We start from the raw sequence: 23,609 nt of genomic DNA, 5'->3' as shown, positions 1-23,609 counted from the left end.
CCTAAGACAGAAATACCGCTTGGTCAAACAAGAGCCTGGCCAAAAAACTTAAAAGGGAAATTTGGGAAATGTCATTATTATAGGTGGCTTGGAAAAACTCTGACTTTTAAAAATAATCCTGGATTTCTTGAAGGTCATACACATGCACAAGGTTGTGCACCTGCCCAGGAAAGACCTGAGAAGACCCTAATCTCTCACCACTGACTGATTTTGATTGTATTCAACAAAAAGTGAAGGCTAAGGCAGAGTTATAAACTGGCAGTATTAAAGGTGTTACCCAGCACACCACTCCCTTGGCAAATGATAGATCACTTATCTAATTCAAGGTATTTAAGGAATTCACTGTCTAATTATTTGCTGACCACTGAGCTAATCCAGCAGAGACCTCAGTGGCTATACATGACAAAGAATACAGACTTTGCAGAATTAGGTCAGAAAAGTTTCTAGACAGATAACAGCAATAACAATGACTCCTGGGAGCTGAAGGAGATCTGATTTCTAGAGTTACTATATTATATTATTTTAATGTCCATTTTTATCAACAATAACAGATATGCAAAGAAACAGGAAGGTATGGCTCAAGTACAGGAAAACCAAAGCAGTCAATGGAAGATACATTGATGTTGGACCTAACAAGGACAAATCTGCCATTATAAATATGTTAAAAGAATTAAAGGAGATCATTTCTCAAGATTTATAAGCCTCCTCATCTTATACATTATGTGTATGGAAGCTCTTCAGAAACTAGCACTAGAAATTATTGGACCGCTCTGTTTTTAAAAGTGCTCCTTTTTGCTGTAAATCAAGATTGCAGATATGTGGGTGTACATTTATTTTCCTTCCTACTATTACCTATACTCAGAGAGTACTTGTCATTTATTGGAGGGGAAAAGGCCCTAACCTCCTATCTTGCAGTTTATAATTCTCTTACTCCATATATCAAATTCAAATACCTACTTATTTGACTGACCTTCCCACTGAATTGAGGACTTCATAAGTGTCTCAATCATATTTATGCTCTGGAGGCCCTAGCCTAATATGAGGCTTATAGAATGTGTTCCAGAAAACTAATCATTGTCCTTAAATGTCAGGATCCAAAATATCATACAATTAACTCAGAAAGATGACTTATAAGACTTAATTGTATTCATCCAAAATTCTCAAGTAAATATATAGATATCATTTCATTAATTAATCACATTAATTCCATAGAAAGGCAAATTGGAAAAAGCAATTAAGTACTACAGTTTGGTCTGTAAAAAATTCCTTTAAGTTAATTAATTATCCTAAATTACCTAAGTTGCAGCACCAGAAATATAATTTATAAATAGACTTTACCCCTAAACTACTAGTGCTAGGAACGTGAAATTTTGCCTCTTGAGCTTGTTCATACCCTTAAAATCACAGGATTTTAACTGTGAGTTTCAGATTTATATGTAATGTCCTTGTTACTACTTTTAGGAAAACACCTGGAATATTAGACAGAAAACAGTAAGAGTTCTCTATGTTTAAGGAGAACTTACCTGGCTTTATTCTTTACAGATATTTTAGGCTGCTAGCTAAAAACCTGTTTTTATGGAAGTATTTCTTCCATAATAGTCATAGTAACATAATAGTGGTGGTAGCGGTGGTGGAGACGGCAATAACTCTAACAGTACTGTGTCATTAATTCACTTCTAAGTACCAGGCAGTTTTCTCCTGGTTTTTTCACGTGTGATCTCATGTAATACTCACAAGAGGCAGAAACGATTATCTCCATTTTTACAGATGCAGAAATTAAAGCTTAGGAAGATTATGTAACTTCCTCAAGTCCATAGTAACCCCTTAGAAGAGACAACGGGCTGTATTCAAATCAGACAGCGTTACTGCGGAGGCCTTGCAACTCACTCCTACACTGTTCGCCCTCCCAGTGTTCTCATCTTAGAATAAACCACACACTCATCTCAGTGATCATTCAGTGTGTAGGTAATTTCAGTAGCAAAAACTCAAAGGGGCTATTTTCATTTCCTTATTTATTCAGTAATATTTATTGAGTATCTACCATGCATCAGCCCTGTTGGAAGTTCTGGGCATATAGCACCAAAGAAGATAGACAAAGTCCCTAGGCACTCATGGAATTTACATTCAAGTTGAAAAAAACTTAGAGTGAATAAGGCAATTCCATATAGTGATATGAGCTGTGGAAAGGGTTATGTGTTTGACTGAGAATGGGTGGTAGGGATTTTCTTTAGATAAGGAAATTAGGGAAGAAGCCAGACTCAGAAAATTTACATGTTACGATTCTACTTGTATGAAATTTTGAAGAAGAAGGCAAAACTGATTTAAGAGGAAAGAAATCGGTAGTTGTGGGGGAATACTTTTGAAAGTGATAGAAATATTTTAATCATAATGGTGGCGGTTACATTTGACAAAACTTACCAAATAATGTATTTTATAGTGATGAATCTTATTGTATGTAAATACTACTTTAATAAAGCTGCTTTTTTTTTAAACAGATAACTACCAGAATAAATTCTTGGATACATGGCAATTAGAGATGGTGAGGACGGTTAAGTTTCATGGGGATAAATAATCTAAATTGTGCATATTAAATTTGAGGTGCCTATTCATAATCCTAGAGGAAATGTTGAGTAAGCGGTTAGAAATGTGTGCCCAGAGTTCAGGTGTGTTGTCAGGGCTGGAGATCAAAACTTGGGATTAATAACCATAGAGATGGTGTCAAAGCCAAATACATTAAAAAACAAAAATTTTCTGGACATGCAGGACCCTACATGACATTCTCTTACTGAATACAGTCATCTTCTACCTAGAAAAAATATGGCCACTTCAGATTAACTGTGTAATTGTGGAAATAGTCTCATACTTGTGAGGGTTGTATTTCAGATGATATTGCGAAGGTGTTAAAGTTACTAGTGCTTTCTGTATCACACTGCTACCCAGATTAAGTGGCCAAAGCTTCATCTCCATTTTCTAGAAAGTTCAGGGCCATGAGTCTAAACAGCAGCTCCACCATCTTCTGCTCACCTCCTGTCTGCTTTCAGAGGCCAGCACTCCTCTGTCCCCTCGTTCATCAGCAGCCAGTTGTGATCCATACAGCCTGAAGTACTGTCCAGGGAACTGCAAACTGTTTGAGTACTGACTGAAGGGACTGACGTTATCAAAGCTTGGAAGCTATCTTTTTAATTCTAAGAGGTTATTTCATAGCACTCAAATTTAATTAAAGTAATTTTGGAAATAAAATTTAGAATTAACAGCAGTTAGCATCTTTGGCCACTAAGTCACACTAGAAATAAGGAAAAGATGGAGTGTGGCAAAGCGAAAAATGGTGTAAACTTAAGTAACTAAAATTGCTCTGACAAAGGTAAGGAAGACAAACAGCTTTGGCTTCATAATTTACCTGTAGATTTTCTCTGTGTTAATACTGACATTAACTGAAGAGAGAAATGTTAAACTATGACAGAAAACACAATTCGTAAGGATTGGGGCACATATTTCTCTGAATTGATTTGAGAGATAATTTGGTTTGGCCTTCATCATAAATTAAGGCTAAATCAGAGTGTGGATTGTAGATTGGTGCATTTTTTCTCTGAAATATTCAGAAGAAAGTTAATGACTCTAACTTTTTTGGTTTTCATATTCAATTAATTCTGTGTCCCTTGAAAATCGTTGTTAACAAAAGGAAAGTACATGTGTTATTGACACCAACATGGGCAAAAAGAAAAGAGTCATTAATTTTGCTGTTCTAGCAAAGTCCTGTAAAAGAACTCCAGGGCATACAGACGCTTAAACTATGTCTGACGTTGGAAGCTCTTCATAATAGTTTATAACCACAGCCACTGTAATTTGGGGTTATGTTTCCCCCAAAGCCACAGACATTACAATCAGTGGTTAAATTTTCTTTAAGGAATTCAGCATTGCCACCTGACTCTTCTTTTTAAAAAGGAAATAACATTTCTATTTTAGCTTAGCAGGCCAGATAATTTAACAACACTGAAATAATTTTTCTGTATTGACTTACTTAGTTTTGATTCATTAGTTTGTTTTAAAATTTTTATTTATAAAACTTTGATAACCATCTAGTTAAGTAAAGGTAAAATCTTAATTACATTTTTGTCAAAATTATTGCAATTAGGGACAAGTAACAAATAGTGCATCAATTATCTTCTTGCCTCTCAAGACCTTTCCCTCCTGCTATATTTCCTATTTTCATTCAGTGAGATAACTATCTACCAAGCTGCTCAGTCCAGACAACTGGAGATTTTCCTAAACTCTCCCTCTCTCATCCCCACTTTGATACCTTTTTAATCATTAAAACCTTTCCATTTTACCTGATAATAATCCTTAAGCATACACACCTCCAGCCTGCCTGCTATCACTGACTTCATTGTGGTTCTGATTGTTTACCTTGACTTCCTACATTGATTTCTTGGCTTCCAGTTTTGTCCCCTTTCAATTTGGAATAAAAAATGAATGAACTTTAAATTTTTCAGTGCCTCCCCATAGCCCCATAGGATAACATTCAAGCTACTTAGCATGAACTATAAATCTTTCAGAACATGAAATATAAACTTTCAGTGACCTGGTCCCTACCTATTCAGTTCATCTTCTGCCATTCTCCTTCACATTTCATGCTTTTAGTACCAAACTACTGGTACACATATCATGCTATTGGATGGGATTGGGCCTTTAGTCATACTGTGCCTTCACCCTGAGATACCATCACTTTCCTAACTTGCAAAACCCACTGTTATTTAATAACTTAGCTTTTTTTTTAACTCCAGAAAACTTTTTACATTTCTTAAGTTAAATCAAGTGTTCTTTCTTCTTCTTTGGCATTCAGTATATAACTTTACCACTTCCCAGGCGTATTATATTTAAAGGATCTGTTTCTCTGTTTTGTCCACTAGATTTAAGCACCCTGAAAGTAGGAGCTGAGTCTTGAAAACTGCAATAGGTTATAAGAAGGTATAGAACCAACACTGTTTTAGGAAGACATGTTAATCTTTAAAAAATACACTTGATCTCCATCAACATAATTTGGCTCTTTCAGAGTTTTGGTTGCTTTTAAATGGTACATTTTACCAAAAGTGGGGTCAGCAAAAATAGTGCTTTGGGTGTTACCATCCTTTAAAAACATACATTAATTGGATTGTCTGTTGGGTGCCAAACTGAGATGATTCTTCTTATTGTTATTCAAGGAAATAGTAATTACTTTTAGCTTCAGCAAATGATTACTTTGAACAGTTAGTATAGATTTGCAGTTAGGTGATGAGTGGATGCATGAGCCCAGATAGAATTTTTAGGTAAAGTAGTATACTCTTTCACTGGTCTGATGGAAGCATCACATTCATTTCCATATCCATGTTTTAAGAGCGATGTTTCCAAATCAGAATGGGATCATCTTAGACATTTATTGGTGTCTCCTCAGCATCTGCTCCTCTCTTCCCAAAGTGATACTTTTTATCTCTTAGCCATGTGGTTTAGGTGAGATTTAACCTACTTTCTAATTTAGGCATAAGCCCTAATTTACTTAGGCTAATAATGATTATGTCCTACCTCTGTGTTAGCAGGTTCTAAGAATTCACACATTCTCTGAGTCAAGGCTATAAGGCTCCATTTTTGAAACTTGCTTCCTCAGGTATATAAACACTGTCATTCACAGTAAGAAAATGGGAAAGTCCTTGGAACTGTTAATAACCATCTTGGGACCATATGTGTAGAACTTTTGCGAAAATGGATCCTACACCAAAGGCAGAGCTAAGAACTGGAGATGGAGAAATTTCCATCTTGATCACATTGCTTGAACACTAATGGAAGCTTACCCTTAGCTCTTTCATGTTCTTTCATGTGAGGCTGCAAATTCTTTTCTGCTACCTCTGATCAAAAGAATAATTGATTACCAAAATAAATATGCAAAGAAGTAGGTGGGGTTAGATGTGAGTCCTAGCTTGTGCTGACATAACCTTGACCACTTTTTAAAAATGTATGAGGCTCCATTTTCAGATCTGTAAAGTGGGATTTATAATACCTGCTTCACAGAGTTGTTGTGAGGCCCTTGGTAACGTTTTAAAATGAAAACTGAGATAGATTTGTGAAACAACTTTAGCGACCATAAATGTCATGTAAAAAAGTATTGTGGGCAGACCAGTAACAGAGCGGGAAACCTTGTCACAACTATAGAAGGAATTGGAGTATTTAGTTCAGAGAAGAGAAAAATAAAGATATGGTAACATCTTCACCTATTTGAAGGACTGTCATAAAATGAGTTTTTTTCAATTTAATTGAGGGGGGACGGGTTAGAAGAAGTAGGTAAAAAAATTTAGCTCAGTACGATACGAAGCTATCAGATCACAAGGTATCTAGCAAAAAGGGTATCATTTTTATCCAGGATTGTGAAGAATGGATTGGATGGAAGATTGAAGAATGTATGTATTGAAGATATAATTTCGGGACGCCTGGGTGGCTCAGTCGGTTAAGCGTCTGCCTTCAGCTCAGGTCATGATCCCAGGGTCCTGGGATCGAGTCCCGCATCGGGCTCCTTGTTCCGCGGTGAGCCTGCTTCTCCCTCTGCCTCTGCCTCTCTCTCTCTCTCTCTCTCTCATGAATAAATAAATAAAATCTTTAAAAAAAAAAAAGAAAATATAATTTCTACTGTCATTTTTTTAGTTTAGGGATCTCGGTTTCTCTTTTTGTGTCATTATAGATACATGGCAATTTCCAACTCCACAGATTTAGAACTAGTTACTAACATTCCAAAAATCGGCCATTCTTATAATCATTGAAAATCTCTCTTAGAAATAATTACTGTAAAACCCCTTTTAAAGTATTTATATTGCCATTTTTTAAACATGTAACTTAAGTATATAGCTGTGTATACCTGCCTCTCAAACTGGTTCTGAGGATGAAATATGAGGATCAAAAATAACACTATTTTGTTAACTTTAAACACGAAATTATCATTGCTTTTGTAATTTTATTTTAATACTTTTTACATTATATTTTGCTTAACTCTGCTGTGTCTTTCACACGGATCTCTCTTAGGTCCCAGAATCTTTAATTGTAAGTATCATTAATGCGTTTTATTGACCCAGCTGAAATCCATTCACTTACTTAGTGTAGTGTCTGGAACACAGTATGTGGTGGTGGTGTACAGATGGCTGCTGGTGTTTTGATATGTTATGATTACTATTATTATCATTATTATTACCACCGTCTTAACCACCTTTGTCGTCTTAACACCTAGCAGAGTGTGAAGGCTAATAAACAGTGAGTGAATGGATGTTTATTGCGATTACCTAAGGCAGTGGTTTTCAAACTGCATCGAGGTGCCTGGGATGCTGCAATGAACTTACGAGGGTGCTGCAGGATGTTTTAAATATTAGAGGGCAACACACGGATACTTGGGATCTTTTGGAAACCAGGTAAACAACTAGGTTGACAATACGAATTTGTCTTACATTCCTTTCTAGTACATCATATCATAGTGAAGTTAGGTTTGGGGGTTGCAAGTACCATGGAAATATCCATGTGGAACAGGAAATGAGAGTGTCATTGTCTGATTTTATGCCAAGATTTACAGAGCTGTCAATTCCTGCTATGTACAGAATTCTCATGAATAAGTAATTTAGGTTAAAAATGAAATTAAAGTATTTGAGTTTCAATTTTTGTGTATCATCTTTTCAAATGGCTGCTATGTTATGACCTAACTAGTTAGTAAATGAAACAAATAGGTATTTCTTTTGGCCTAGAGGGCACCGTAGAAAAAATTACTGAGACAGCAAGGGAGCTGTGAACTGAGAAAGTTTGGGAAGCTTTAACCTAGGGTGTACCCCACCATACAGGTGCTCTGGGGAACACAAATGTAAGTTACAATCCCTACACTTAAGTAGATTTTCTTTGCATTGGGGAAAAAAAATTAACTTATTTATTGAAGATGAATTATGCATCTATACTCTGTACCAGATACTGTATTAGAGTTCTAGTCGTAAAGAATATGAACTGTAATAAATATAATCCCTGGTGTCAAAGAGATCTCAAGTTGGTAAGATAGACAAGTAAAGCAGTTGTTATGATTGTGAGTTGTGGAGTGCTTTGAGATATACAAGGGATGCTAAACTCACCACCCTGTGAGAAGATGGGGAAGGTCTAACGCATTTCAGGGAAGGCTACAGATGATGATGCTCAGACTGAGTTGTGCAGGAGTGCATTTGATCATCACAGGAGGAGGCTAAGGGTAAATGACTTCAATCAGAGAGAGCATGGCACGTCCAGGGAACTGTATATCAAATACTTGCTATGAGCACGACAAATGGTAGTTTTTGCAGAGATTATAAACCTGAATGAGACTTCGCTATTGTGCTCAAGGACCTTATAATGAACTAGGGAATTTGTCAAATGCGTAAATTGCTTCAGTATGAGGAAGAGTAAGATACATGACAAAGCACATCTGGCTGAGGCATTTGATAGAAATTACAATAGTGGTTATCTCTGGTGGGCAAAAGCATGAGAAAACTTTCTGTAGTATATAGATATTCTTTATCTTGATCTTGGTCGTAGGTGAATGGGTGTATATGTATGTGAAAATCCACTGAGCTGTACATACACTTAAGGTTTGTGCATTTCAATATGTGTAATTTTTTTTAAAGCTAAGCACAAAGGAAAAATAATGTCATTATTAAAATAGTTATTTACTTAAAAAATTATGAGAAACATCTAAGTGGTACTTCAAAGGAAAATCATAGTCTTAAATACATACATTAGAAAATAGAAAAGAGTGGGAAAGAATGGGCTAACACCCAATTTACTAATACAGTTTGAAAAGAAAGAATAGGATAATCCAAAGAAAATAGAAAGAAATAATAAAGTTTATGATAGAAGTTTACAACATGAATTGGAAAGTTTCAAAATATTATCATTTCTTAAAAGACATAAAATTCACAAATCTTTGACAAGATTGATGAAGAAGGATGTTATTAATAAACATGTCAGAGGAATGAATAAAGTGACCTAACATAGATGCAACACAAATTTTAAATATGATATAAGCAATATAAATGACTTAGTACCAATCAGTTGTAAAGCTTAGATGAGATGAAAACTTATCAAGAAAAATATAAATCCCAGAACTGAAGCAAGAAGAATTAGAAATGTGGAACAGTTCTATGGCTATAGAAGAAAATGTCTGTAGTCTAAAAATATTCATGTATCTCTAAAAATAAATGTTGATACACACTCTTTTCCAGTAGATGAAACTTAATTCACCTCCTCTTGAGTGTTGACTGGACTTAGTTGTTCATGTCTAATTGAATAAATTATAGAAAGGGAAGAAATGTTAACTTTGTACCAGAGAAACCTGGCAGATACCATGTTAACCAAATGATCAAGGTTAACACTGCCAGTGATAAATTATGTTTAAGGCCACATTCCCCAGATACTATATAATGAGAAGCATGCTCTCTATGGTATTCTTCCCCCAAATCATAACCCCAGTCTAATCATGAGAAAAAAGAGATAAATCCATATTTCTTTAAAATACCTGAAAAGTGCCTTTCAAAAGTGTCAATGTCCTATTAAGGAAAGGCTGAAAAACTGTCAGAAATTAGAGGAGACTAATGAGATACGGTGACTGAATACAACATTTTGCCCTAGATTAATCCTGGAACAGAAAAAAAGACATTGGTGGAAAACCTGGTGAAATACAAATAATATCTGCAATCTATTTATTATTATTGTGTGATGTTAATTTCTTATCTTGATAAATGTCCCGTAATTATGTAAGATGTTAATATTAGGGGAAGCTGGATGAAATAAATATGAGAACTCTTATACTGCCTTCGCAAGTTTCTGTAAATCTAAAATTATTCCAAAAATTTAATACATTTTTCCTAACACGTATCGTGTTAAAACGAGCAGACAGAATACTTGTTTTTATCCACTCCCTTCTAAAACGCCACTGAAATGAAAACTCTAGTGAAATGGAACCCTAAATTAGAAACTGAGAAGACCAATATATATTGTAGAAACTCCTAAAGGCTTACTTGTTTGTGGCACCAGAAACTTCTGGAAGTGGGAATGAAGGTGAGGACTCAACTAGAAGGAAAGTTTCAAAGTCTGTTTAATAAACAGTTAGGCCCCCATGCATTTTTTCCACTTCTGATAGAAAACTGGGGTTATTTATCTGGAAAAAAATAAAATGTAGGGTCTCTGGGAACAGGGATCACCAAGGCAAAGTGAACATGGGGTTGGGAGGAGAGCAAGGTGAAAAGTTTCATGCTGCTTATGGAGAACCTTAGCCATTTTTCCTATCCCAGCTCTCAGAATCCTCACAACCAGACAGGAAATTGGAAGATTCTTTTCTGAGGAATTTAGGCAGCCCAAGATAAAAGACCTAAATATATTGGTATCAGAAATTGCCCCAAGGAAATAACCAAGCCAGATTACTCTGCTATTAAGATCATAGTCCATAAACCACAACTGCAAGCACAGAGATGTTACTCAGCATTTTAGTGCTCTCCTCTTTAAACATGAGCAAATAGTCAAGTATGAACAGATAACTTCCCATGAAAAACAGGGAATAAAACATTCTGGAAAGTGTGGAAAGTTAAAAAAAAAACTATCATTAAGGTTCTTAAAGGTAAGAGAAGATTTTACATCTATGAAACAGGAAGAGGATGCTATTTTTAAGTCAAATAAAAGATTAGAAATCTAAAATATAGTAGAAAGTTAAAAAAAAAGAAAAGATGAAGTTGTAGAAGTCTTCCAGAGACAAGGGTGTAAAAATACAAAAAAAAAAGGCAGAAAATAGGAGTGAAAAGAGTAGAAAAATTAGGCAGTCAGCTTAGGAGGTTCATTAGCTGAATCAGAGGATTCTTGAAAAACAGAAAACAGAATGCAAGAAATAATGTATTTTTAGTATTATTATTATTAAAGTAAATCTCCCAAATTGAAGGACATGAGTTTCTATATTGTAAGACCTGAGTTTCTAGATAGACCTATAACTAGGTTTGTCATGAAATTTTTAAGAAATGGGGATAAAGAACGTGTAAAAGTTCTTAGAGAAGGAAAAACTTATGCAATTGAAGAGGTATCAGAATGTAATCAGATTTCTCAAAAACCTTTAAAACTGCAGAAATTTCCAAGCTAGAAGTCCACACTTAGCCAAACTATAAATTAAGTTTGAGGGTAGAATAAAGTCATTTTTCAGACAAAGAAAATATCAAAACTTTTATTTCCCATGTGCCTTTTCTCAAGAATCTCCTGCAGGAAGTGCTCTGTCAAAACAAAGGAGTTAACCAAGAAAGAAGAATTCAATGATATCCAGAATGCTGGAGTAACAGTTCAAGAGAGATGTAGTGAATTTCCAGAAACATGCCTGAGGGAGATCCAGATTAGACAGTTATGTAACAGACCTAGAGAACAACCAATCCAGTCTGGAGATATGTCCACGAGATATGTCTCCAAGAAAATAAACATAATAGAAGGCCTAATATCTTTGAATATACTGAGAAGCTATTTAGACAATTAGATAACAGTTTGGGAATCAATTCATAATGCTTATTTGCTCAGGCCAATATAATGTGGCTACAGTAACATAGGATCATCGGAAGATATTTTCACTCTTTCTTTGGCAACTCTGTCCAGGTGCTAGGTAAAAAATCCCTGAGCTTGAGGGCGCCTGGGTGGCTCAGTCGTTAAGCGTCTGCCTTCGGCTCAGGTCATGATCCCAGGGTCCTGGGATCGAGCCCCACATCGGGCTCCCTGCTCTGCGGGAAGCCTGCTTCTCCCTCCCACTCCCCCTGCTTGTGTTCCTGCTCTCGCTATGTCTCTCTCTGTCAAATAAATAAATAAAATCTTAAAAAAAAAAAAAAAAAGAAGGTGGCGGGAGGGGAAGAATGAAGCGGGAGAAATCAGAGGGGTAGACGAACCATGAGAGACGATGGACTCTGAAAAACAAACAGGGTTCTAGAGGGGAGGGGGGTGGGAGGATGGGTTAACCTGGTGGTGGGTATTGAGGAGGGCACATTCTGCATGGAGCACTGGGTGTTATGCACAAACAATGAATCATGGAACACTTCATCTAAAACTAATGATGTAATGTATGGGGATTAACATAAGAATTAAAAAATAAATAAATAAATAAAAAATCCCTGAGCTAGTCTGCTAGAGAATGGGAAACCACAGGAAGGAGAAACAAACCTTTTTACCTGAGGCAACTCAGTAGTGGCAGCCACATCAGCCCCAACAGTTGATTTCACATATGTGGAAGACCCCAGCCAAGACTAAAAGAACTGCCCAGCTGAGCCCAACTTGGGCTCTTGGCCAACTTGGAGAATCATGACTTAAATCAGGGATTGGCAAGCTTTTTCTGTAGAGGATCATATAGTAATAATTTTAGGGTTGATGGGACAAGAGGCTTAATCAAGAATATTATGTAGGTGCTTACATAACAAGGGAAAAAACTTCACAAATTTTACTGATGAAATTAAAAATATAATGATTATTTATTTATTTATTTATTTTAGAATGCATGAGCAGGGGGAAGGGCAGAGGGAGAGAATTTCAAGCAGACTCCCCACTGAACAAGGAGCCTGACACAGAGCTCGATCTCAGGACCCTGAGATCATGACCTGAATCAAAACCAAGATTCAGACACTTAACCGACTGAGCCACCCAGGCGCCCCTCGATGATATTTTTTAATAATATAAACCTAGTGACAATAGAATTCTCTTTGGGGAGGATAACATTTTGCTTTATTGTGGTTCAAAGTTAGATAATCCCTATCATGAAAAATGGCTGCAAAACTCATTAATGCTGATACAAGATTCTCCACATTTCATCTTTAAAAATGCCTAATGCAGGTAGATACTATCAAATATTGATATCAGTCAATGAGCATGATTTTAATTGAGCATATTCATTACTTGAGAAACATTTATAGAATTAGGTTATTCTACTAATATTTTACATTTAGCATATCATTACGGTGTAGATTAATTACTTCCAATTGAAAGTTAGGTGAAAGTTTCTCAACTGTGCAGTAAGTGGATTTTGAAATATAGATATTTTATGCATTTGTATCAATGTGTGAGAAGCACTGATGGAACTGTAGTTTGAACTCATAAATTTGTGTAGGAATGGAAGGCTCACTTTTTTTTTTTCCCAGGGTTAAAGGAGAAATTTTTTTTAATTTTATTATGTTATGTTAATCACCATACATTACATCATTAGTTTTTGATGTAGTGTTCCATGAAGTCTCACTTTTTTTAACAGTAAGGCAACTTGACTTGACTCATGATTCAAACACTCATTTTCTAAGGTACATTTTCACAACCACGTGCAACATTTTAAATAATATATAATTATGAAATATGCATACATTGTGTATTTAAAAAAAAGAAACACTGTTGCCCCCAGAGAATTTCTGATACTATGGTATATAGCCCACAAACAGGAATTGAGTTGATTGCTGAAATTTGTTCCATAAATAATTTAACTGTGTTTATAATCCTTAACTAAATTACACCGAAAAAGAACAAACAACCACAGGTCATTTATTAGTTCATGATCCTATGATTACTGAAATGTTTGGTAGGTTAATGGATACTAAAACATAAATATACTTCTAAGGAATAAGAAATTAAAAATCTTAAATAAAATGTCACATAAACTTTTAGCCCTAAATTATATTCATCTTGACGTATTTCATTGTTATCCAGTCATCCAGGTTTTTAAGAAATTAGTATATAGAACTCGTTCTTCCACATTTAAAAACTAGCTATATAATCATTTGGATATGATTTCTTGCATAGATTTTATCTTTTTATTGCATATATTTTAGATAAAAATATTTAAGATATGATGAGAAACGTAACTGATATATTTTGACAAATCATAACATATATGCAAGTGGATGTATTTCCCTCCACAAACTATTTACCGTACAGCAGTGGTTCTCAGCTGGCGGCAATCTAGTGAGTAGATGCCAGAAATGCTGCTTACCCCAGGACGTCCCCCCCACAACTCCCAGCAAAGAATTGTCAATAGTACTGAGGCTGAGGAACCTGCCTTAGAGAATATACCATGTTCCAGTGGTGTAACCTTTCCTAAAATATTCTGGAAAATACTCGTTTTAATTGCCTATTTGCATATACTCATTGATGGCACATCTTCCTTCCTTGTGAGGTGTATTTTAGACGAATTCTCATGTCTCATAGGGAATTCAACAAAACATCTAGGCAGAAATTCACAGGCACTTCGTATACATGCACCTAAAATCCACTAATTATTTCCAACTAAGTCAGCATTTGGTCTAATTAGAAAATGGATGGCTTAAACTTTACTTTTTGTATTATATTCAAAGGAATTTATTTCTTGGCAAGTATTTTTTAAGGATGGATTTCACAACCTCGACTGTCACCTAATTCCCAACTGGAGAGGAGAGTTGAATTAAGAAACTTTTTTTTGAAAATGTTTCCTTATCAGCTCAAAAAGCAAAGAGATCCTCAAAAATGTGGATTGGGCAGATAATAAACTCTCAGCCCCCCAAAAGCCAATGGAAGAACAAATTAACTAATTCTTCATGTTTTTTCTGCACCTATCCCTTTTATTTAAATTGATGTTTTTGCCTGGTCGCATTCACTGATACAACCCTTGCTACTTAGAAATTCTGGTTGATATTTAATGTGACATGGATTTGTCTTTTACATTCAAATAATCCAGGTCTACAGTTCTTATCTGCAGTTCTAAAATTCCAAAAGCCCTGAAAGCTAAGGATTTTATAACTCAACTGTTGGCAAAACCTGCCTGAACTGACGTGGAGCTTTTTGTACTTTTAATTTACCCACATAGTGTGAATGTTCATACTGTCTACTATAGAACTATCAATGTGTTGTGTTTCAGGGGGCTTAGCAATATTTTTTGCCTTTCCAAAATATGAAAATTTTCAAATTTCAAATTAGTGTGATACCAGTAAGAATTGTAATAGTATATGATTTTATTTTAAATAATTTTATTCTCATTTTTGTCTTTGAACATTTATCATAGGTTTTCAACTTTAGTCTTTCCAAATAATTAAGGAAACAACTTAGTACTCTATTATTTTATCAGTGGAACTAGATCTTAATGTATTCAGTGATTGAAGATAAAATGGTAACCATTTTCAAAGTTACCGCCATTCTAGGGATTTGTAGATTTGTGACTTCATTTTCTATTTTACAAAAGGAATCCAAAATATTATGAGCATACCAGTATTGAAGTGGAAAGAGGAGATGTGATCAGGCAGATGATAAAAGATGATATGTATGCTGCTAATATTTCTAGAGACATGCTGAATATCACATAATAATCTTTTTGAAATACAGAATAAAATTTGATGTCATTCTCCCTCAAAGAAGGAAAACTAAAATGTAATCAAGGATGTAAGAAAACAGCCATTTCCATGGACTGCTTATTGAAAAAAAAAAATTTGTACGAAAGATCAGAAACTATAAGGGAACTCAAAAATTAGATTCTCTGACCAAAATGATTCTACTTCTTGAATTCATCTTACAGAAATATCTAACATGCACCACAAAAATACATATATGGATGTTCATCACTGCTTTATTTTATTAAAAACAACCATAATACACATGAATAAGGATTGATCAAATAAATTCTTGCATATCCCTGCAATGGAATGTAAATCATATTATGAAGGAATGTATAATGGGTTAAAGTACTCAAAATATATATATTTTTTTTTTTTTAAAGATTTTATTTATTTATTTGAGAGAGAGAATGAGAGAGAGCATGAGAGGGAAGAGGGTCAGAGGGAGAAGCAGACTCCCCACCGAGCAGGGAGCCCGATGTGGGACTCGATCCCGGGACTCCAGGATCATGACCTGAGCCGAAGGCAGTCGCTCAACCAACTGAGCCACCCAGGCGCCCCTCAAAATATATTTTAAGTGTAAAATGCCAGTTAGAAAATAGTATGTACAGTTTGAGCCCCACCTTCTTTATACCCAAGTGTGGAGACATGTGTGTATTATTTTGTGCTCATAATTTTCTGTATTTTCAAATTTTCTACAGTAAATATATTCACAACAGGAAATTCTTAATATTATTTCATATTTCCTGGGTTATATACACATATCTAAAATTAATTGGGAAAAAACAAACAAAAACAAGCATACACTACAAAGTGAAGAGTCCTTAAGACTAACAAAGTGAAGCAAATACTCCCACAAAATTTCAAGGCATTTTCTAACTGATCACCTGTAAAAGAAGGATGCTACCTATATAGGTAAGTACAAGTTAAAGAAGTTTATTTTGTGGCATTCATCCAATCCGTGATATGCTATTTTAGCAGAAAATGTACTTTCTGAAAAGTATTATACTTGTTTTTCAGAATTTTAGCCTTTTTTCTCCTTATCTGAAATTCTGAAATCTCCAAGGTACTTGATTATAATTTCAGTAAAATAGGAAGTACCACTTTTCTCCCCAGATTCCTCATTTCAAATATTAGCACACAGGGTGGAATTTTTACCTCTTATTCATGGTGTCCAGCTCTCAACATCTTAACCTGGCAGAAGGACCAAACTAGTTGTAAATCTTGACCCAGACCACACTTGATTACTGTATGATGGGAAAATTAAACGTGAATAAAACAGCTAGAGCATTAGGGTGTTCTTGGAAGAATAAACACAAGTTGGAAGTCTTATGTGGATAGTGCAAAGTACAGGAAGGCAATCAATCATGTAAACATCAAATGAAAGGTTGGTAAGGAAGCCATTGGAGTCTGTCAGGCGCTCCCTGCAATAAATGACTTATTCCATTTCTTTTCCCTTTCACTCGGTTTAGAAAAATGAATTCTGTGGAATCTCTAACATCCTAAAAGATTTTGTAAATTCTTATTCCTGTTTAAAGATACACTTTGAGTGGAATGAGCTCGACCCATTGCAGAGGAGTTTTAGTTTATATGAAATGGACACAAACATGTCATAGTGCATACCTCCCTGACTTTTTTTCTTCCTCCCACAAACAGGAAACTGTTAAGGCAGCAATAATAGAAGAGCGAAAGCGAAGTGAAAAGGCTGTGGAAGAGGCAGTGAAGAGAACAAGAGATGAATTGATAGAGTATGTAAAAGAACAGAAAAGAGTAAGTATCCCCTGAAGGGTTTTACTTTGTGCTTCCATAAACTGAAACATTGGCTTTCCTACAATAATATGACATTTTAAAATATTTAAAATGTCCTTTGTCATCTAATTTAAGAATCTCCAAGATTCTTTTTCTGCTATAACTATATATTCTGATAGTTCTATCTTTAAACATAAATTCCATCTGTCAACAAAAAGCAACACTGAATAACTTCTTGCTAGACTCCTAGAAATGACCTATAGCATTTCCAACTTAATTACCTCATGAAGAAAGTAGACAGTTTTAGATTTTTAGGTTTTTTGCCATAAATTTGTTAATTTCTTACACTAGCTGTTGAAATTTGCATACCCCTTTAGGCCTTCTGACTGTTAACACCACTGTGGTTCTAGTAGACTTCAATACAGTTAGCAAGTTAAGGTTCTTCTGTCATAGTTCCATTTCAGAAACATAATTCAGAATATGCTTCAAAAAATTCAGAATACATACTGAAGCTTTACAAAATAAATGTCACTTCAGTGCAGTGTGGTCTTATTAAGGTGTGAGTTTGAGCAGTGGCTGAAAATAATGGGTCAGACTTAATTTGTAGTCTTTGCAACAGATCTTTAGTCTTAAGTAAGAAAGATAAGAAACACATAAGATGTTTAATGTAATCTCTCTAATAAACATATTCTAATATAGTACATAAGAAGTTATATAATAAATTTTCTTATACACAATGGTTTATCTTTTTTTATGTTTCGTATAACATGTTATATATTATAGAAGTAATATACTTGGGGATTATATAATATATAATATTAGATATATATATGTAATATAAACATGTAGCATTTAACCATATGTGTTATGTAATATATAATAAAAATATAAATAAAGCATAAAACAGTGTGTGTATGAGGAAATTTAACACATGATATCTAAACTTAATTGGTGGTCAAATGGCAAAGTAAATACAAAATGTAGGATTACCCTTCAGTTGGCAGTTAAGTAGAAGGCTAGGAGTACAGTAAAAGCATATGACACCACCTTAATTCCACACTCTTAATTTGAAGTCAAATTTGGTATGAGAAAAAGAAAATTCTCCTCCCTCAATAGCTACCATTAGGTTTCAACAAAGGAGAATTTGTCAGCAGAGTAGAAATTGCTAGTTAAACTTTCCAGGTGAATTATCCATTCATAGAAGCATTTTGTGTAGGATTAAAATTTTGTGCATGCAAACATTTTGTGTGGGATTAAATTTTGTGCATCCAGGTGTTTTTAAAAGCAGTTTCACCCAAATAAATTCCTGATAGGTGCCTAACCTTCTGAAGAGAAAACTCTGAGCCAAAAATAGTCAGTTGACTTTTTAGGAAGTGATATATTCTCAGAAAACTGCTATTTCCCATGTGTATCCCCAAAATGCTTATTTTCAGTAGTCTGATTTAAAAGTAGTCATGCAACAAAGGAACTATAGATGCTTTCCACATATGCACAGCAATTGCTGTAGTGAAAGAACATAAACTTCAAGTAAATTCAGGATGTCTTGTGGGTGTATCCTATTCTTTCAGGTTTTCTTAATAATATGTGACCAGTCTTCACTTGAGCTCTAAATCTGAACAAGAGATTATAGAAAAAAGCAAACACACTCATGACATTATTTTACACTTGATCTTAGCCAAAAGGCTGAGAAGCGATCTCATGACATTATTTTAGCTTAGTATTTTTTTAATCAAAATGGAAGATTTTTCTTAGAAAAATTCAAAATTCTGTTACTTTCCCATCAAAAGGAGTCATGTGGCTGCCATAAGAAATGTTTAAGATGAGGGCGCCTGGGTGGCTCAGTTGGTTAAGCGACTGCCTTCGGCTCAGGTCATGATCCTGGAGTCCCGGGATCGAGTCCCGCATCGGGCTCCCTGCTCGGCGGGGAGTCTGCTTCTCCCTCTGACCCTCCTCCCTCTCGTGCTCTCTGTCTCTCATTCTCTCTCTCTCAAATAAATAAATAAAATCTTTTAAAAAAAAAAATGTTTAAGATGAGAGCAAGAAATGCTCTTCTAGGAGTTATCCGGTCCCTATGTGAGCAAATTAATCCTTGAAGAGGATTGACAATGCACTCTGCCAATTGAATCTGTGTATTCTTACAAATCCTATTAAAGAATTAGTATTCATTTGTATTAGGTAAACCAGTTCTCACATGTAGAAACATTCATTAAATAACAACAACAAAATCAGGACATTTGATTCTATTTGCACCAAATTTCCACTTCTTTATGCTTGTTCCTGTATATGGTAAGGGAAATAAATGTAATACCTACCTTACAGAATTGTCACTAATAATAAACATATAATAAAATAGAACAGCTGAAGTAAGGACTCAATAATATGTGCTATGGTTTTTATCATTTTCACTGCATTATTAGGAAAAAAAAACAGAAACTCCTACTAGCATTATTTTTTTTTTTGCTAATGAAAAATGTGCTTTTCAGATTAATATTTGGCATTCTCTTTCTTCTGAAGTTTACAGTGTGATTCTAAAAGTTTATTCCACTCTTGTTACTAGATTCACAGAAGATTAGAACTGATTTAATCAGTGTACTAGTAGGAAGTTTATTACTTCCACTTGGGGATTTGGGAGTTATTTTTATAGCCCATTGTGGAATACTTTTAATATTTGAATGTTTCCATCTCTTCAAACAGAAAAGCTATAAAAAAGGAAAATGGATAAAATATCTGAAATGGAGCACCAACTAATTACTGGACCTCTTTTTTATATAACTTTTTAAAAATTTAGATTCTCTATACTCTTCTTCTTTCCAAAACTGGGTTTCAGTATTTCAAGTTAATTTGTGTGAATATCTTTGGGCTTGGAAATTTTTCACAAAAAATAAGATATCTCATAGCTTATAAAGTCATAGTTAGAAGAAACAAAAGTTTTTTAGCAAATTCATAATGTTCTTGTCTCTTTCCAAAAGACTAAATTAGGGCAACTCATCTCTACTTCTTCCTTTGTAAGATGGATTTCTATTTGCATCAGAGAAGAACACTTTTCCAGAACAAAAATTTTCCTTTCTCCTCTCCAGCCTTTTTTAACTAGAGAGTCAACTTGAGATTTTTAGCATTAGACACCTCAAAAGCCCTATAGACCTTAGTTCCAACTGGGCTTACATTCCAGTCTGTGAAGTAATCTTCCCCTTTTGAAGTTTTCAGAAATCTTTGAAGGAAGAAGTCTAATGTTGTGTTAGTTCCTGTCTTCAATGTCTTTTGTCTTAAACAGTTTTTCCTTTGACATCATCTTACCCTTACCAAATTCACTAAAAGGCTGAAATGAAGACTCTTTTCCCTACATCTTTTCCTTTAGTCTTTTACTTTTAAAAGATAGGGAAACACAGAATGAAAAACCCAAATGCTTAACTTTTCAAATAACTTATAGCTTGTCCTACAGTGTAAGATGCAGTAGAATCACGTATCACCATAGTGGTAATGTTGCTTTTCCCATGTGTCTGCAGTCAACAAGTTTTTAATCAGTTATCCAATCCTTTTAAGTATTACAATTATACAAAGAATTAGAATTAAAATTATACAAAAATTAGAATTATACTGAGAAAATGTTTTACTTTTAAATGCCATTTACCAGTTTTCCTTAAATCAATAGAGATATCAAATTTTATAAATACTATTCATCTAGTCTAAACATCTTCGATAGAACCAGAGGGGCTACCTATACATGTACTAATTAAGTGAATTATAATTTACACTGAAATTGCATACTAAATTATTTACTAATTTAGTACTTATATTGTTAGTCCAAGTCATAGTAGTAACCAAGAATTAGTATAGAATCAAAATACCAAACAAGGAGAGCTTTTTAAACGACCAGCCAGAAAAATAATTCAAATTAATAATGGATCTGTTCCAGTGATAAATGACTTTCTTTTAAGTATTCTAAGGAAAAGGGTTTTTTTTTTAATCCTCTGTAAACTCTATCTTGTTAAGCCCAGAAAAAATAATTATTATATTGAATTCACAATTAGCATAGAATTGAAAAGCTGCTGTTTTGTAGCCTCAACTCTTACAAATTTTCCAATAGTTGATAAAAATTGTCTGTTTTTTTTTAAAGATTCATTTATTTATTTATTTGAGAGAGCGAGCACGTGCATGTGCACAGGGCGGGGCAGAGGGAGTGAGAGAATCTCAAGCATGCTCCCTGCTGCGCATGGAGCCCCGTGTGTGGCTTCATCTCACCACCCTGAGATCACGACCTGAGCTGAAATCAAGTCGGATGCTTAACCAACTGAGCACCCAGGTGCCCCTGAAATTGTCTAATTTTTTAAATAAATTTAGAAATCTTCACTGTAATTTGTACAATCCAAAGAAAAAGTAAATAGGAAAACCTGAAAAGATTTTAAGATATATTTAATTTGAGAGTCAGCTAGGTGTCTTCAAGTATAGTGATTTGCATTGGAAAGGCCATAACTGTATTTCATTAAAATTTAAATTTTGGTCCAAACTCTCTTGAATCATTATAAATTCTACATAAGAGGTTGCAAACTGTAACCTGTGGGTCAAATCTGGTTTGCTACTTGTTTTTGTAAGTAAAGTTTTATTGAAACACGCAGCCATACCCATTCATTTATGTATCATTTTTTAGCTGGTTTCATGCTGCAATAGCAGGGCAGTTTGAGATTCTATCAGGACCGTCTAATGTAAAATATTTACCATCTGACCCTTTATAGAGAAAGGCTTATCAACTCCTGTTCTAGACCATCAAAATCATCTTATAGGGAAAATTCCTTCCTGTCAGGCGTTTAAAATATTTATTCTTTTGTTATGCCTCATTGTAACTAGACAGTTGAAATCCCATAGGTGCCAATCTGGGGAAGATTTTTCTCTTGATATTAATTGCCAGGTAAGGTATTATTATAATATATTAAATCCGGTGATTAGTGGCATAAACCGTATTTTAGACTAAAGGAGATTACAGAAAAATGAGATAGGAAAGACCACATCCCTTGATACTTCCCTAGGGAGGAAGAATTTGTGGTTTATAATGACCTATGGCCCTTGGATTAGAATGGAGTGTTCCAGCCCATCCCACAAGTTAAGACTGTTACACATGAGCTTGCTATGAGGGAGGAAGTGTGAATAACATTCAGCAAGCAACAACTACTCACAGCCAAGCAGTGATTCCTAAAAAATAAAATCTTGTCCAAATGTAATAAAAGATTATTTTTTTTTCCTCTGAAGAACCAGAATTATGGCCTGTGTTTTCTAAATCACCTCCAGGAAAATAATCTTCACTTTAGAGGATCCTTTTAATTTAGATCTTTAGAGAAGACTAAGGAGCAATTATCTTCATTTCAAAGTTTTTGTGTTCAAGGCATTGTCAGAATTTCTTAATTTTAAAAGGACTCTTTTAATCCAGTTTTGCTACATATTCTTGAGTATTTGCATCTCAAACTGATTATTAAAAGGTAATATTTGGCCAAAATGAACTCTGTGATCAGTTCTACAGTTACTTGAATTAAACATGATTTCAAGACAGTTATCTAATATCTTAGTTCTTTTATATATTATTTATGCATTAACATGGAAAATGACACTTTCTGGCATTTCCCAGCCTTCTGCCTCATTTACATTCTAATTGACTAGCCTAATTAACTTATCATACTCATTCTGGGGCAGGCTGTATATTGCCTATGCAAAAAGCATCTGCCCTTAGAACTTTTGATTTGGGTCTCATATAAGAAAATGCTTTTATCTGACCAAGGCATATTAAAATGAATATACCCTCACATGTACTTGTTGTCCTTTCATTCATACCTCATTTTTTGATGCCAAAGGGAATTTAGCCTACTCCATACTACCTGTATTTCAAGTTAACCCATAAAAAATTTACCTTCCAAATTTATAAAATTTCATCCATTTCAAATGGTACAATAACAAATACATAGAAAGACATATAGATTTGGAAATAGCCAGTGCTATTGGTATTTTCATGGAAATCAGAGTTCTTAGAGTGAGCTATTGAGGATATAACCTAGGAGAAGAGTTTGAAAGATCTGAGGTTGTTCAACTGAAGAAAAAGTTACTATGGAAATTCAATAATATAGAAACCCAGAAAACATGATCTTACTATGATGTTAGTGTTAAAGGAATACCTAGAAATGGTCAACTTAAGTGGAATCTAGGTTGTTGAAGTGAAATGTTCTATATCAGAAAACAATACAAAACAACAACCATTTATTGAGCACTGAGTTTGTCCAGGATGCCATGATAGCTGCTTTATTTACACTGTTTCACATAATCCTCAAAACAACCCTAAAATAATATCTGCACTTTACAGACAAGGAAAATTGAGAGTCAGTGATATTTGATAACTGCCAAGATCAGTAGAAGAGAAAGTCAAGATTTTAACTTGATTCTGTCTGACTGTAAACCATGTAGGGAGATTCTCCAGTAACTCCTTAAGTCTGGTTAGATAATTTGCTTTACACG

At 34.5% G+C, this 23,609-nt stretch overlaps 1 protein-coding gene across 7 annotated transcripts in view; it reads left to right on the top strand.

Annotated features, from left to right (window-relative positions):
• Window positions 1-23,609, top strand: part of CCDC91 (coiled-coil domain containing 91) — a 284,867-nt gene that overhangs the window by 188,194 nt on the left and 73,064 nt on the right. For all 7 annotated transcript variants that reach the window (XM_021690821.1, XM_044914904.1, XM_044914906.1 and 4 more), the window contains one exon: window positions 17,025-17,138. In XM_021690821.1, the coding sequence (XP_021546496.1) occupies window positions 17,025-17,138 (114 nt within the window). The remainder of the gene's footprint in view (window positions 1-17,024; window positions 17,139-23,609) is intronic.

This window comes from Neomonachus schauinslandi, chromosome 5, assembly GCF_002201575.2.
Source record: "Neomonachus schauinslandi chromosome 5, ASM220157v2, whole genome shotgun sequence".
Lineage (NCBI taxonomy): Eukaryota > Metazoa > Chordata > Mammalia > Carnivora > Phocidae > Neomonachus > Neomonachus schauinslandi.
Note: the sequence above shows the minus strand (reverse complement) of the source record. Positions and strands in the feature narration are given on the sequence as shown.